Source organism: Cibotium barometz, chromosome 56 (assembly GCF_041138505.1).
Source record: "Cibotium barometz isolate CiBa-2024 chromosome 56, ASM4113850v1, whole genome shotgun sequence".
NCBI classification, from domain to species: domain Eukaryota; kingdom Viridiplantae; phylum Streptophyta; class Polypodiopsida; order Cyatheales; family Cibotiaceae; genus Cibotium; species Cibotium barometz.
The window spans coordinates 996,986-1,014,213 of record NC_141101.1 but is presented as its reverse complement, the minus strand read 5'-3'; the positions used below and the strand labels follow the sequence as shown (position 1 = coordinate 1,014,213).

Below are 17,228 nucleotides of genomic sequence, written 5' to 3'. Positions count from 1 at the left end.
TGTGTTGAGTAACCAGATCAAGGAATGTGACTTGGTTGGACACATGCTCAATACAAGAAGTAATTTGCTGAATTGACAAGAGACACACAATGAGTTGGAACGGCCGACCCCTCCCTCAAATAAAGTATATTGATCTTGGGAGAATCAAGTACATAGTGTCATGGGCATTTCTGACCAGATTTCCATACCAATACATATGAATACAGTATTGCAAACAAGTGGTTGTCGATGTAGACTTGCAACTCACACTACCCTCTCAAGTGCCCATGTTCCCTACCATCTGCTCTCTATTATTCTACCAACACATGGTAGCAACAATATGCAAGAGAGCACGTAGGACAAGAGAACACTACACAGGGTATGTGATCTTGTAAACCGGTTCCTCCCTTCTGCCACCACTTGCTTCCATATTTAAGCATAAAAGCTTACCAATTGCAAGTAGAGTCGATGACAACGGAAGTCTTTGCGATGGAAGTCCTGGGAATGATGAGATCTTCAATTTGTCGCATTTCTTTGCGACAAAAGTCTTCAAGAGGATAAAGGGAACCATGGGAAAGCTTCCCCTATGGTTCAACTTGAGAAAGGAGGTCTGAAATTAGGGTTTTCAGCAAAAAGACCAGAAATTACAGCAATAAAGAGAGTTGTTTTACTGAATTTCAGTCATTGGGAGTGTGTAGGAGAGTGATTAGTACCATGAAACACTCTTGGAAGCTTGAGAAACACCTTAGCAAGCTTGGATATGGAGTTGGGAAGGAGAAAGTGCAGAAAATACAGCCCAAATGCCCTCATGAAGGAGGCGCCAATCTCTAGAGAGGAGTGAGGTGGTGAGTTGTCCAGTGTAGGTGGCAGGCAGGTGCTTTGTGGAGCAAGCTAGAGTGGACACATGGCTGGTTACTCCCTTTGTACAAAGGGGATAAGGTCTGGGCGGTGGACATTGGGTTTTGTCCACCTCGGGACATTAGTGTGTGTGAACATCAGCTGGTCATAATTTATAAGTGAGTTTTGGTCGCCTAAAACTTAATGAAGTGTGTACACACTCACTTATAAATTAGTGTGAACTCTTAAGGCTAGGTTTATGACCAATACTTACCACCTGTCACATGCCACATAACCATGTCAGCAAACAATTTCACACGCACGGTTCGCGGGCGGACGTCCTCTTACCCGGAACTACACATTGGTCAAGCAAGCATGAAAACAACATGCAATTTCAATTGCAAGCAAGCACATAAAGATGTTATGCAATGCAGCATTGGTATGGACAATCCTCGTTCATGAGACTATACCAAAATAGACGTGCTCCAAGCAAGTACACGAGGTACCAGACCCAATGGAACACCAATCCACCAGGCATTTCCGGGCATGTACACAGAGGTACAAGTCCCAACGGAAAGCCAAGTCCGCAATATCACATGAGTGGCATCAATCCTTGGCATATACAACTGCCATGGACATCAGTCTAATGTACATACATGATGAGAAAGCATGGGTGGATCAATTGGGTGGCTAAATGTTGACAAGGAACCAACCAGTTTCCTGTACAGAAGTGTATGTGCCACTCGATTGGATCCAGAAGAGGAAAGTTTGATATTGGGGTCCATGGGGGAAGTGATGGGCTTACAATCTGTCATCCTGAAAGCCTCCAGCAACTCTGTAACATACTGCTGTTGAGAAATGAATATGCCATTTAAGCTCTGAAAAATCTCCAATCCAAGAAAGAAGTGAAGCAACCCAAGATGTGTCATCTCAAATTCATGATTGAGGGCAACCTTTGTCTGAGCAATGTGTGCTGCATGGCTGCCTGTAATGATCATAGAGAATGATGAGAGTATACAACCCTTTCTCAGGATAAATGTAGAGATTCTCAGGATAAATGTAGAGATTTGGATTAGCCGCCGATTGCTTGAAACCCTTTTGTCAAAAGAAAGCATCAATCTTCTCATACCAATCCCTGGGAGCTTGTTTCAAACCATATAAGGCCTTTTTCAGCCTGGAGACTATACCTTTGGAGCTAGGAACTTAAAATCCTGGGGGACGTTCCACATAAACTTCCTTCTTTAGCTCCCCATTGAGGAATGCCGACTTGACATCCATTTGAAAGATAGGCCAATGAGAGTGTGCAGCAAGAGCAAGAACAAGAACAGTTAGTATGGTTGCCATCCAAGCAGTCAGTGCAAAGGTATCATCAAAATCCACGCCAGCTTTCTAAGAATAGCCTTTGGCCACAAGCTTGGCCTTGTGCTTATCCAGAGTCCCATCTGATATCCGATTTGTACTTGGTCTTATAGATCCACTTGACACCAATCACCTTCCGCTTCGACGGTCTAGGAACCAGCTCCCAAGTTTGATTCTGCTGAATAGAGTCAAGCTCCGCTTCTTGAGATGATGTCGTGGTACGCAATCGCTCCGATCGACGAGGACCCCCCTGTTGGAGGTGAAGGCAACCGTGTTATTGCTGGGTCTCGTAGTCTGGTACAACCAATTGGGAATTTGAGATCCCTCCTCAGAAGTCGAACCTTGCTCTTGAGATGAAGCGTGTTGTGGACATCCACCAAAATCTCCTCCTCCCGAACAATGTCGGATGATTCCTTCGCCTGAGGTGCTCGAGGACGTGCCGGGTCAAGTCGAGGAAGAGGAACAGGAGAATCCAACGAGGAACTAAGGAGAGGCTGAGTCGAATCAGCCCATGAAGATGAAGAAGCCCCCTTCTGCAACAGAAGATGAAGTCTCATCAACCACCACATCTCTGCTAATGATGATTTTTGAGGTTGCAGGATTGTAGAGCCGATAACCTTTAGATTCTGAGTTGTAACCAACCAAAATGCGATGCTTGGACTTAGCGTCGAGCTTCCTCTTGTCACCATCAGGTACATGAACAAATGGACTGACAACCTAATCTCGCTTCTCGCCTAGGCACGGGATCCTTAGGCCAATGTAACCCATCTCTACGAGGTGTGTGGCTAGGGCTAAAGGTCTGGGCCTTGCTTGGGTCTCAACTCCCCTACAAGGAACGTGTACTTATGAACTTTTCTCTATTTATGTATAGAATATGGTATGGAGACTGTGGGTCTTGTTTGGCTAGATATCAGCAGTATACAGAATTCTCTGGTGGAAAGTAACCTACCTCAACATATACATCCCTTGAAGGTTGCCTATGTAAGCATATCTACATAAATCTTGCATGTTCATCTATCCATACCAACGATATTACATCACCCAAGTGTGATCTATGCAACATACCCATGCTTCCTAATACTTGTACCTACCGAGTCACACAAATTTCTTCTTTAAAGGCTGACTGACGTGTGTCTGCTTGTACCTCTAGTTTCTTTGAAGATTGTGACATGCGAGGGATTTGACCGTCGTAAACACAACCTTAGGTTAACTAAACTGCTCTTAATGATGCTTGAGAAAAGACAGATAGTGTCAATGCAATGCAATGCAGCTATATTAGATGAATGGGTTACAATGAGGAATAGATCTATGATGCTATCCTAGATGGATATCCTTCTCGGGATGAGAGGGATAGGCTGAATGCTGATGCTGAGTACTGCTCCTTACTCCAATGCTGAGGTCCACCCTTCGATGCCGGATTCCCTCTACGTAGGAGATAGGAATGATGAACTATATGCTGAATATGCTGCCTATATGCTGAATGGACTGCTGTCCCACTGTCTTTCCCTTGTCTCCCTGGAAGGAAACGCTGAAGGGATGGCTGGGAACTGATGCTGAACTGCTGAACTGAAACGCAGATGCTCTCTGGACGGAGATGATGCTCTATGCGTTTACTGATCTGATGGACTGATGCGCTGAGATGCGATGATGGACTCAATGCTGAAAACGCTGATGATCTGAGATGCAATGATGCGCTTCTATTTATATGCAGGTACTGATGCAGGTCGGCCAGTGTTGCTGCAGTCGGCCAGTGTTGCTGAATGCTCACGACTGGCCATGAATGCCATAAATACCAGTCGGCTGACTTTAAAAGGCTGTCGGCTGAGTAACATTGCTGTCGGCTGCCCATAATGAATACCTTACATGGTTATGAAGACTAAGGTGCTGATGTTGGTGATGAAACACCCCCATGCTTATGCTGATAAATGCCTGACTAATACTTAGATGTCTGATTAATGCTTGATGATGCCATGCCACTTGTACACCTGATGGGTGTGCACGTGACAAAGATCCTTCCTCACATGCATGGGTATAAACTGTGGTATTCTGGACCCTTGATATAGTGTTAATGCGTTTTGGAAAGTCCCATTGCTCTGCTAACTCAAGCATGAAATTCCTTCAACGTGGCACATGGTTTGGACTGCTTGCCTACCTTTTCCGATCCAACAACAGCCACATGGAACACACTTTGGCTTGATTGCCATGTGCCTGTGTGTACCTCTAGTTTCTCTGAAGATCTTCCTCACATGCATGGGTGTGAAGTGTGGTATTCTGGACCCTTGGTATAGGGTTAATGCGTTTTGGAAAGTCCCATTGCTCTCTCAACTCAAGCATGAGATTCCCTTAATGTCGCACATGGTTTGAACTTTGGACTGCTTGCCTGCCTTCTCCGATCCAACAACAGTCTCATGGAACACAGTTCAGCTTGATGCAATCCTCTAATCTTGGTGTGCGACTAAGTTTAGAAATGAATGAGACACTCCCAGGTGTATTTTCTGTGTGATCATCCTTTGGTTCTGAAGGAGCCTCTTCCTTGAATTGCTTCTTCACGTTTGTTGGATCTTTTGCAACGTGCTTAATGTAGTCACAGATGCTTTTCTCAAACGCTGGCTGATTTTACTGCTATGCACCTTCTGATGCACACTTACTCCTGTGCTTGATTGCTGCTGAGGAGGCAGACTGATTGATGACTGAAGTGGGTAGGGGATGGGCTATAGGGCCATCAGCACCCCCATCCACTGGTCAGCTGGTTGGCTGGCTGCTTGACCTTTCCGGACCTGGCTGACCCCTGCTGGCCATGAAGTGGGTAGGGGAGGGGCTATAGGGCCATCAGCACCCCCATCCACTGGTCAGCTGGTTAGCTGGCCGCTTGACCTTTCCGGACCTGGCTGACCCCTGCTGGCCATCCTCTGATGTACAGTTTGTGTGCCTTTAGAAGGCTGTACAACTGCATGCTGTGTCTAAGATTAACGAAGTGTAAAATGTGCTACCTTGGTTCGCTGATGGAGAATAAAAGAAATGGTAATTTGATATGAAGGTGGCTCTTATTATGTCCAAAATACAGAAGCAAGTTAATCATCCCTTTGGATTGTCCAGTTTGTGTTAAGAAGGTGGTAACACATTTATCCGAAGGCCTTGAAAGTTGAGAGAGGATCCAAGATGGGGTCTTTCAATATTAGCCTTTCAGTATTAGAGGACTAACCCCATCGTGCTTACAGCGCCATACATTACTGAGGCACATATTTGGACCTCTCAATGCCTTGCCACTTCTGCTTGAGATCTCGGCTCCAATTTGTCTTCACAGTATCTTGTCTCACTCTTAGTCTGTGATCCAGCATGGTATTTGTTCCCCAGATCTGGATTTCATGCTCACACTGTCGAAGGTGTTTATTCCCATTGTGACCTTGTACCTTAAGCATCAAAATATGAAGCAAGTCTTTAGCCCTTGATTATGTATGGTCTATCAATGACATGCCATTAAATATTTATTTAATGCATTTTTGAGATTCATTTCTAAAAAAATCTATATTGTCATCCTCATCATGCACATAGTACTTGTAATTTAATCCACATTGTTGCTGTGTAATGTAACATCTGATCGCAAGTCAGGCACAAGGAGTTGTGATGTATTTGAAATAACATGGTTTCTTTGACCTTCGAAGGACAATTATCTTTTTGGATGAGTAAGGCAGCAGTGGATGTGACTCATTGCTTTCTTTTCTGTGACCAAAACATATTGGCTGTTGTTATTGCGTGAAGGGTGTAGCAGAAGAAGATTACAACGAGCCTGCGGAGGAAGGTACGAGAAATGCACCGTAGCATTATTGGCATGGTTAATTGTGCAGCAAGCTATATGTCTTTTTAAGCTGTAGATGAGTACGCTTACGCACTTTCCAAGCTTTTATGTGATAGACCTGGCTGCTGATGATGGGGACCTAAAACCCTCAAAATCGGAGGGTGCTGAGTCAGATGGGTCAGAGCCCCCTTTGAATGAAGATGATGATCTTGATGATCCTGATGATATTGATAAAGGGAACGAAGAATCAAAAACTGAGCATTTAGTGCTAGCACAATTTGAGAAGGTCTGTTCATTGTTCTTAAATTTGGTAAGCAAATGCTAAAAGCCAATGGGAGAAGCACTTCTCGCTAGAGAGACTGTTGACATGACCTGTGCAGGTGACAAGATCGAAAAACAGATGGAAGTGCATTTTGAAAGATGGAATAATGCATCTGAATCATCGCGATTTTCTCTTTTCGAGGGTAATCACACTTTTCCCAAAAAGTCTGTCTGATTGTATAAATAAGAGAAGATTTCCTCTAGTATGTGGCCTGCCTTAGCTGAGAAAGAAAGAAAGATATATTAAGCGTCTACTAAAGACCCAATGGGCCTATGAGACCAAAGTGGTACAATAATGTCCATGGCATATCTTATCATGGAATGGAAAATAAAACAGAATGAAAATATAAATATAGCTATCTCACTGGGGTGATACAAAACTGTCCATGGAAACTAGTCATGGAAAACTAAGAACATAAAAACATAGGAGCAACATCAGCTCCGAGTAGATGGTATACCACTCTCCAAAATGTCAAGCATGGGGTTGACGAGTATGGCCGAGAGGTCTCCCTCAGCTATGTCACGTGGAAAGGTAGCTCGATGGCGGTGGAGCATGTCTTGGATCCGGAGCTGATGAGGTGATCGTGGCCGACGGGGGGTCGAGGGCGTCGGGCACGCTGGAGTGCAGAGGCTCGGTCCGAGGTAACCCCTCTCGGGCGAGGTAGGTCCAGAGCAGCTCGTGGAGGATCCACAAGATCCACTATGTCGGTTTCCTCCACCTCCTGGGTCCGGAAGAAACTGGTGATGGTTGGCTGCCGAGGGAGGGGGCGGGGTGGTTGGGGCCTGTGTCTCAAGAAGGTGTCCCTGTGTCTGCGGAGCTCAAGCAGGAAGAGGCCCAGGCAACGCTGGCCCTGGAAGTCAATGATCCTGGAGAGTGGACCGAATCCCTCACGAAATAGATAGTGAAACCTACCGCGGATGTCATAGTATATTGGGCAGCGGCATATGTAATGCTCCTCCGTCTCAACCTCTGTGTGGCATAGTTGGCAGATCCTCTCCTCTCCGGGTGTCCGTACGAGCTTCCCAGCTTTGAAGATGCGCTCAGCTCTACCTGTCTCCACTCTGAGGCGGTGGGAAGAAACCCGTATCTGGCCAATCGCAATCCGCATGGCATGGGACATGTGAACACTCAAGTAGCCCAGCTGCTGGGAGAAAAGGGGAGTCCAAACTGTACTGAAGGGGGGGGTAGGCGGTCCATGCAGAGCCCGTATACTTAGAACCAAGTGGAAACCAGTGCATACCAACCATACTCCAGAGTGCCCCTCAAGTGTTAGCTGTTTGGAGGACTCCAGGGCAAGCCTCGGGTACCTATGGGGATCCATGTGACTGATGCGATGAAGGTTCACTACCATCGGGGCTGTAGCAAACTCTGCGTGGATAAGCTAGTGTGGGACTGATGGTTTGCTGCGGATCATACGGGAGAACATAATGACTTGGGGCCTCTTAACTCGCTGCCAATCCTCATTGGATAAATTTGGCCCCCAGAAAGCTGCTGCATACATCAAGGTTGGTGTGACGAGGGTGTCAAAAAGCCAGCCCTTCGTCCTGGGCTCTTGGAAATGTGCTTGGAAGCACTGCCACTCAAGTAAGCTCAAGGCTGCATATCCCCGCGTCACTCTGGCATGTGCTGCGGGAAGCATGGTAAAGCGTGGGCCATTGAAAGTGACACCAAGGTAGACATAGGATGAGACAATCTCCACAGGATCCCCTCTATATGTGAAGCTCAAATTGGATGTGATGGGGTGGGAGGTATTGAAGACCATTACCTTGGTTTTACCAAGGTTAACAGAGAGGTCCCGCTGAGTGCAAAAGTCATGTAAGGCATCCAACTGTCTCTGAAGCCCTTCGGCTGAGTCTGAGAGGAGGACGATGTCATCTGCATAAAGTAGTATGGGGATCAATATGCTTGCCAGTGTGGGACCAGCCCTGCCTAATCCATCAATGAAGCTCGAGATCTCGTCAATGTAGAGGCTGAAAAGAGTGGGTGATAGATGGCAGCCCTGTTTCACCCCAATGGTGCTGGAAATCTCCTGTGATGTACCTCCTGGGGCTCTCACTCGTCTGGTGATGGACTCATAGAGGGCGATGATGCTCCAAACCATGTCAGATGGGACTCCGATCTCCTGTAGACGGTGTAAGAGGCGGGCTCGGTGTACAATATCAAAAGCTTTGTGGAAATCCACAAAGCAGCAGTAAATCCTCTGGTGTCGTGCTCTACCCTCCTCCATGATGGCACGGAGGGTGAAGATGTGGTCAAGGGTAGAGTAGCTCCTCCGAAAGCCAGCCTGTCCTGAGGCTCTGCATCCCTGGCTCTCTGCAAATGAACTAAGCTCCGCCTCTAGCACTGATGCATAGAGCTTGGCCAATGTGGCCAATCATGATCGTCATGTAGTTATTAGGATCAAGTGGATCTCCGGCTTTGAGCATGGGGGTGATGGTGTTGGTGGACCAAGAGGGTGGGAATCCTTCACAAAGGGCTCTATTGAACATGTAGGCTAGTAGGGGTGCTAGGGTATCATGGGCATGCGAGATGTACTCGGTAGTTAGTCCCTCATGATCTTGGGCTCACCCATTGCGTAGTCTACCAATGGCCTTGAGGACCATGCCCTTTGTGAAGAAGGCGGAGGTGGTGGGGCGAGGGTCTGGTGGTGGGGGTAGGGGTGGCCGATGGGGGATATGATAGAGGGAGCGTGCATAGGAGTGCCATGTGTCTGGGCAGGTGATAGGTGTGGGAGGGCGATGTTCTCGGAGTTTCCGCCATGCCTCTTTGTAGTTCGGCCCTAAGAAAAGTCGGTATAACTCATCCTCTTTCCGAGCATAGAACTCTCGTTTCTTGCGTGAGGTGAGCTGTTGAGAAATCCGTTGCGCTTGGCGCTTGGTGATTTGCCCAATCCGTACCTCATGCTTAACACGGGAGCGTGTGGCCCGACATTCGTCATCATACCAACAGTTCTGGGGCATGCAACCGCAAGGTGGCTTGGCGGTAGACCGCCGCGTGCATATGAAAGAAGCTGTGGCGGATGTGTGGAGTATGGTGGTGAGTTGTGTTGTGAGGGTGGATAGGGGGATAGTAGGTTCCACATCCTGGAGTTGGCGGTAGATGTGGTTGGAGTAAACAAGGTCAAGCTCGTGATCAAAGAGGATTTGAGTGTAATGTGAGATGGGGGGAGGTGGTGGAGGGATGGGTGGTGTGCAGGAAAGAGTGAAAGAGAGGTAGGCATGGTCAGCTTGAAAAGGGGGTGGCGGAATGGAGAAGTCAGGGATAAGGTGTGCCAGAGCCGGAGATCTCATAAGGTAGTCCACAATGCTAGTACCTCCTGAGCGAGGGAAGGAGGTGAGGGCGCCGGAGGAGGGCCATCGGGACATCCCGTTATAGATAACGAGACCATGTGCAGCTCCCAGCTCTAAGAAATCTCTCCCGGACACTGTGACCTCCTCACGGTCCTATGATGATCGTTGCAGCCCTGTGTCAGTGATGTCCAACTCCACCTGTAGTCTGATAGGGTCGTCTAGATCGAGTAGTGGGACCTGCTGACTTCCCGTCCTGGCGTTGAGATCCCCGAGTAGGAGGACTTCCCCTAGCTATGAGAACTCCATGATATCCTCATATAATGGTAAGTACGGCGACTGGCCATGCTGTGCGGCGTAAGGGGAGTGGCGTGGTGCAAAATAACACACAGCAATGTGGATGACTCTGTCACTGCTAAGCTGTAGCCGCACCCAAAGATATCGTGCATCCTCGTCCTTCCGGACGATGCTGAGAATCTGTCGGAGATGGGATCTAAAAAGGACAACTACCCCCCCAGAGCCACGTACTACTCCTTATGTGCGGGTCTCGCCTCGAAAAGCTGACTCCCACTCATACCCGGCTGTGTATGGTAAGCCCCTCTCAGGGCTCTGATGAGTTTCTGTGAAAGAAAATGACATCCCTGCCTGTGAGAATCTCGCTCAAGCCTCCTGGATTTGACCACAGCATGCCATTGCAGTTCCATACTGCCAACCCCAGGTATTTGGTCTCATAGACCCCGCGTCCCTATATGGGACGGCGCTCAGTGATAAGGACTCTACCATCCCTGTAGATTGCCCACTTGCCTGCTCTGCGGGCCTCATGAACAGTCACCATCGCCTCACACCAGTGTGCCACCTGTGTTGTAGTGAGATCATCTCCCATGTACACCTGTGTGCCCTTGAGGGCAGCCCGCCTGTCTACGAAGGCTTGTCTGTTGGTGGCATCAAGGAATCTAATGATGAGGGGTCGCTCTCGTGTCGTATCCTTTCCTGCCCTCCATGTGTCTGCAAAGGGGGGGCCGATCCCGTCCACTCCTAGCATCTGGCAAAGTGTCATGGCATCCTCCTTTGGGGAAGCCCCCGCCTGTAGCCCCCGTCCTTGCACATGGAGGGCCCTATCCTTCCTGCGTTTCTCCTCCTCGAGAGTCTCATGTATGATGCTCTGCGGGGGTTTGTGCTTCTTCACCACCTCCACCCAATCTTTCTTCGTGGTCTGCAGTTCTTCCCGCAGCTTATCACTCGCAGCTTTCAACTGCTCCAAGTCAGTCCTTAAACCCTCCTGAATATTCAGTTCCCCTTCCTCCATTGTGTGGTCCTTGATTGTAGCCTTTAGGGCTTCCATTTCTGCCCGGAGTTTCCCTATCATTGGGGCAGCTTCTGGCATTCCTGTTTGTTGCAGCTGGGTCTCTTTCAACATCTGAATCACCTCTTCCTGGTGGTTCACTTGGGCTGTCAGTTCTTCAATCCTGTTGTTCTTTCTGCGTATCTCCTTGCGGAGGCCTTCCAACTGTTTTTCATGTTGGTTCAGGACCTTGTCTAGCACCTTCTTTTGTTCACCTAGTAATTTCTTGGTGTTGTCCTCCACTGTCTTGATGTATGCCTCCAGCTCCTGTAGGTTCATTGTGTTATTTCCCCTAGTTGCTGCCTTGGGGCCTGAGCAAGGGCAGGAGGGAACACGCAGTCGAAGTGCGCCTGTGTACAGCACGGAAGCAGGGGCGCAGGGCGGAACACGCAGTGAGTGGAAGTGCGCCTGTGTACAGCGCGAGCAGATCAGCACAGCAGTGCTGCCAGCATGGGTGCGCAGTGTAAGCAGGGCAGCGACGAACAGCGCGAGAGAGCGAGGGAGACCACCAGAGAGAGAGAGAGAGAGAGAGAGAGAGAGAGAGAGAGAGAGAAGGCGGCTGTTGGTGGGTGGAATAAGCGGGCAGGTAGACGAGAAGAGGGTTGAGTAGGCAGATAGGCGACAAAAAGGGAGGGGGGTTGGCGGACAGTCGAGCAGGGTCGGAGGGGGGGGGGGTGTTGGGGAAAGAAAGAAAGAAAGAAAGCTGTATTAATGTCTACTAGAGGCCGAACTCGACCTAAGAGACAAATCAATGTACAACTGTCAATGTCTTCTGGATGTCCAGAAAAAAAAAGGACAAAATGAACATGAAATAAACTATGAAAGTACTGAGCTAGTGGGGGGGTGTGATGGATGGAGCACTACTACTAGAGGCTCAGTATGCAACCTATAGCATAGGGTATACAAGAATGCAATGCAGATCTGTCTAGCTCCAACCAGTACCATAATGGGGGTGTAATATGTGATACATAGGCAATGGGGAGGCAAAAATACCTTGGAGCATGATCTCCGGGTGTGAGTGTAAGTGACTTAGCCGCTCCTACCGATGTCGAGCCCGTATCTCTGTGATCTCCCTCTAATGTAGTCTGGGAGTCTGGTAGCCTGGTGCTCTCGGTCTCCGTCTGGCTCGGAGGTTCGCAACGCGCTAGAGTGAGAGAAGAAAGAAAGATATTAAGTGTCTACTAAAGACCCAATGGGCCTATGAGACCAAAGTGATACAATAATGTCCATGGCATATCTCATCATGGAATGGAAAATAAAACAAAAGGAAAACATAAACATAGCTATCTCACGGGGGGGGGGGAGAGAGAGATGTCCATGGAAACTCATCATGGAATACTAAGGACATAGAAACATGGGAGTAGCATCAACTCTGAGTAGATCGTATACCACTCTCCAAAATATCAAGCATGGGGCTAATGAGTATGGCCGAGAGGTCTCCCTCAGCTATGTCATTTGGAAAGGTAGCTCGTTGACGGTGGAGTCTTGGATTTGGAGCTGATGAGGTGATCGTGGCCGACAGGGGGCCAGGGGCGTCGGGCACGTTGGAGTGCGGAGGCTCGGTCTGAGGTAACTCCTCTTGGGTGAGGTAGGTCCGGAGCAGCTCGTGGAGGGTCCACAAGATCCACTATATCGGTGTCCACCTCCTGGGTCCGAAAGAAACAGGTGATGGTTGGCTGGCGAGGGAGGGGGCGGAGTGGCTGGGACCGAAGCTCTCTCAAGAAGGTGTCCCTGTGTCTCCGGAGCTCAAGCAGGAAGATGCCTAGCCAACGTTGGTCCAAGAAGTCAATAATCCTAGAGAGTGGGCCAAATCCCTCACGAAATAGACAGTGAAATCTCCCGCGGATCTCATAGTATATTGGGCAGTGGCATATGTAATGCTCCTCCATTCCAACCTGTGTGGCATAATCGGCAGATCCTCTCCTCTTTGGGTCTCCGTATGAGCATCCCAGCTTTGAAGATGCACTCAACTCCACTGTGAGAGGCGATGGGATGAAATCTGTATCTGGCCAATCGCAATCTACATGGCATGGAACATGTGAACACTCAAGTAGCTCGGCTGTTGGATGAATCCATCCTCAGTGAGTGTGAGGAAGTGATCTCTGTAGAAGTGCATCTTCGTGGGAAGCTTCGGAGGTGTGATCCATGTGGAGTGGATGTAGGGGTTTAGAAGATCTAACCGGATAACCCGGTTGATATCCTCGTGAGAGAGCCGGAGAAAAGGGGAGTCAAAACTGTACTGAAGGGGGGGTTCGATATTAGGTAGTGTAAGACTAACTAGCTATTGTGCAGCTAACTAGTTTAGGAGTAGTTGTACTAGTTTAATAATAGTTGGTGAAAATCTAAGTACTTGTTGACAAATAGGTAGTTGCACAACTAAGAGGGTCATCCCATAGGCCCTCTACATAGCTAGGAAAACTATTGTTCAGGATCCGTCGCCTATGTGGAAATGTAAAGGGTGGTTTGACCACCCTCTACACCAGTTTCAAGGTGCAGAGTAGCCCTCAAGTGCTAGCTGTCTTGAAGACTCCAAGGCAAGCCATGGGTACCTATGGGGATCCATGTGACTGATGCGATGGAGGCATGTGATTGTCTGGAAGAGTGCATTCACTACCATCGGGGTTGCAACAAACTCTGCCTGGATAATTTGGTGTGGAATTGATGGTTTGTTGCGGATCATATGGGAGAACATCATGACCTGGGGCCTCTCAACTCGTTGCCAATACTCATCGGAGAAATCTGGCTCCCAGAAGGCTGCTCGATACATCAAGGATGGTGTGACGAGGGTGTCAAAAAGCTAGCCCTTTGTCTTGGGCTTCTGGAAATGTGCTTGGAAGCACTGCCACTCAAGTAAGCTCAAGGCTGCATAACCTCGTGTCACTCTGGCATGTGTTGCGGGAAGCATGGTGAAGCGTGGGCCACTGAAAGGGACACCAAGGTAGACATAGGATGAGACAATCTCCACAAGATCCCCTCTATATGTGAAGCTTAATCTGGATGTGAAGGGGCGAGAGGTATAGAAGACCATTACCTTGGTTTTACCAAGGTTAACAGAGAGGTCCTGCTGAGTGCAAAAGTCCTGTAAAGCATCAAACTGTCTCTGAAGCCCCTCCGCTGAGTCTGAGAAGAGGACGATGTCATTTGCATAAAGTAGTGTGGGGATGAATATGCCTGCCAGTGTGGGACTGTTGAGATATCGAGCTCAACTAGTGCTATGGCTTACATTGATGACCCGCGTGGGTGATAGTTTCTGCATCTACACCACTGGCATGGTTGGTGAGATTATGGGTCATATGCGGCCAGTGGATGACAGGCTGTGTGATAGCCATTTTGGATTACTAGAGACTGGCATAGTTATAGCGCCAACTTATTTAGTCGGGTTCACATTATGAACCGACCCTTGTATGTTGTAGTAGTTGAGTACTAACCCATATAGTGTGTACTCTTATCTCTATGTTATGTTGGTTGAGTAGAGAAGAAGAAGATAGAAGAAAATTCAGCTATCCATCTCTCTCGTGTCTTGCTCTCTCTTTTGTGTGTGTGTGTGTGCTTGCTAGGGTTTGAAGCTCTCCCTCTCCCCCATATTCTCTTTATGGTATCAGAGCATGGTTCGTGTGAGAGCTAAGGAGGCAAGCAAGAGGCAAGAACAAGCAAGGAAGGAAGCGGTACTACACCGGTAAGAGCACCATCATCTCTTTCCCCTTCTTGGTTTAGGTACAACACCCTCTCAGTAGCTCTGGGAGCTACACATCTCTGATTGAGGAGCTGTCTTCGCGGGAGTGGACCTACAAGGGAGGTATAGGATCCTATCGGGCATAATTTTTTTAGCGAGGATCGCGTTTCGGACGCGTTACGGGTCCCGTTTCGTCACTGCAGGGTATTTTTGGCAGTTTTTTTGGAAGTTGTGGTAGAGAACTGTTTTTGCTTGAAATCTGGTTATTGTAGTGTAACAATGCATTTTGGAAGTGCAGACAGGGTTTGTACATGTATTGTTGATACTGGGTGTATGTATATGTACTCTGGTCACATTTGGTGACAGACAGGCTGTGCTGAAGTACTGCTGTTGCAGCAGTTACAGGAGATACTATTGTATTACAGGTTGCATACAAAAGTTGTCTGTTTGCAGGTTATTTGATTGTTGCAGAAAAACACGTCTGACGGAATTAATCAGATTGTTAGTGAGAAGCTGGATAAGAATAACTTCCATGCTTGGAAGTTTAGAATGACCAATTTTCTAATGGGTAAAGGATTTTGGGATTATGTAGAAGGAGACAATGAGGAGCCTCGAGAGTTATTTGAGGAGAATGCCGCTCCTGCAGAGATATAAAGGCATTCAAGGATTGGAATCAGGGTGCAAGAAAAGTCATGTTACTGGCTTTCAATTAGTGTCATAGACACTATGATAGGACACATACAAGATGCAAACACTCGAGCAGTTGCATGGTAGAATTGGTTCAGATGTTCCAGACTAACACGAAGGCAAGGAAGTTGCAGTTAAAGCAAGAGTTGCATACTGTGGAAAAGAAAAGCATGTCCATTAATGAATATGCCTTAAAGATCAAGGGCATTGTTGAATCCCTTGGGTCTATCAAGGTATCAGTGGAGGATGATGATTTGGTGAGTGTCTGTATGAATGGGCTTGGCAAAGAGTACAAGCCATTCAAGACCTCCATTGCAGTTAGGTAGAATATTCTCAACTTTCGGGACTTGATCATAGAAGAAAAGGCTTTAGGCGAGGAGCCTTCTTCACAAGCAAGAACACATTGGAACAGGCCTTCTACTCTAATTTAGGTAGAGGGAGAGGTAGAGGTTGTGGTCGAGGCCAAGGTGGTGGCTGACAAGGAAATCAGAATTCTGGACAACAACAGTCCAATGATTCACAGCAGCAATCATACATAAGTGGAAGAGGCCAGTCTAGAGACAGGGGGGGCCAAAGAGGCTGAGGTGGTTGGCAAAGAAATAAAAATGCAAATAGCATAGAATGCTATTACTGTGGCAAACTAGGACACATGGCAAAGAACTGCTACAAAAAGCAGAATGATATTAAAAGTGGGAAGTTACAGCAAGGCAACTATGCATCATCTAGCAAACATGGAGGTGATGACAGAAGCGCAGCTGTTTGTGATGCAGCACATGCTTAGTTCCATAACAGGGGATGTGTCAGGATCTCAAGATATATGGTATGTGGATTTTGGCGCCTCTAACCACATGACCAATCATGTTGAGTGGTTTAGAGATATGTAGAAAATGGAAAAACCAAGTTATATAGAAATAGGTGATGATACTGCGCATCCCATTGCGCATGTTGGTAAGGTGTCATTGTCTATGCAGGATGGCAAAATGAAGTACTTGGTTGATGTACTTCATGTTCCGAATATTACAAAGAACCTGGTTTCTTTTGGACAGATGGTTGAGCAGGGTCTGCAAGTGAGGTTTAATCCTCAAGGATGTTTTGTGGAAGACTTCAAAAATAAGTGTCACTTGGTTACAAAGGGTAACAGAAATGACAGGATATTTACTTTGGATGTGAACATGCCTAAGATAAAGGCAGTCATGTTTGCGCATGGAACAAGTGTCATTGCAGATATTGACATATGGCACAAGCGCATTGATCATGCGAAATGTACAACGACTGAAGTCTATGCAGGCCCAAAATATTGTTGCAGGTTTGCCAAAGTTTAAGTTTGACGGTATGCATAAGGTATGTGAAGCATGCCAACTTGATAAGTAGGCTAAATATGCATTCCCACATGAAAAGCATGTTAGTGCAAGGCCATTGGATGTCATACATTCAGATGTATGGGGACCGACCAAGACTGCAACAATTGTAGGTTGCAAGTACTATGTTACATTCATTGATGACCACACTAGGAAAGTGTGGGTTTATTTCATGAAGGAGAAAAGTGAGGCGTTTGCTCACTTTCAGAGATTTAAAGCCTTGGTCGAGAAGGAAAAAGGCATGCAAATAAAATGCCTAAGATCAGAGGTAGGGGAGAATATTTCTCCAGTGAGTTCAGCGATTTCCTAAGAAAGCAGGGAATCAAGAGGTAGTTTACGTGAAGGTACACTCCGCAACAGAATGGTGTTGCAGAAAGGAAAAATAGGCACATTGCAGAAGTGGCATGTGCCTTGATGGCTGAAAAGAATATGCCACATTACTTTTGGGCAGGAGCAGTAGCAACTGCTGTGTACATTATGAACAGGATGTCCACTGCAGTTGTTCATGGTATGACTCCTGAACAGAAGTTTACAGGCATAAGACCGGATGTGTCTCACTTGAAAGCGTTTGGGTGTATTGCATAGGTA

At 47.4% G+C, this 17,228-nt stretch overlaps 1 protein-coding gene across 2 annotated transcripts in view; it reads left to right on the top strand.

The window, feature by feature from the left end:
- The window catches only part of LOC147606773 (transcription initiation factor IIA large subunit-like), a 76,235-nt gene that overhangs the window by 9,811 nt on the left and 49,196 nt on the right, over positions 1 to 17,228 (top strand). For both annotated transcript variants that reach the window (XR_015264818.1, XM_086790974.1), the window contains exons 8-10: positions 5,935 to 5,974; positions 6,088 to 6,257; positions 6,352 to 6,435. Coding sequence is in view for 1 of the 2 variants with exons in the window: in XM_086790974.1 (XP_086647100.1) it covers positions 5,935 to 5,974; positions 6,088 to 6,257; positions 6,352 to 6,435 (294 nt within the window). In the remaining variant the exon portion in view is untranslated. The remainder of the gene's footprint in view (positions 1 to 5,934; positions 5,975 to 6,087; positions 6,258 to 6,351; positions 6,436 to 17,228) is intronic.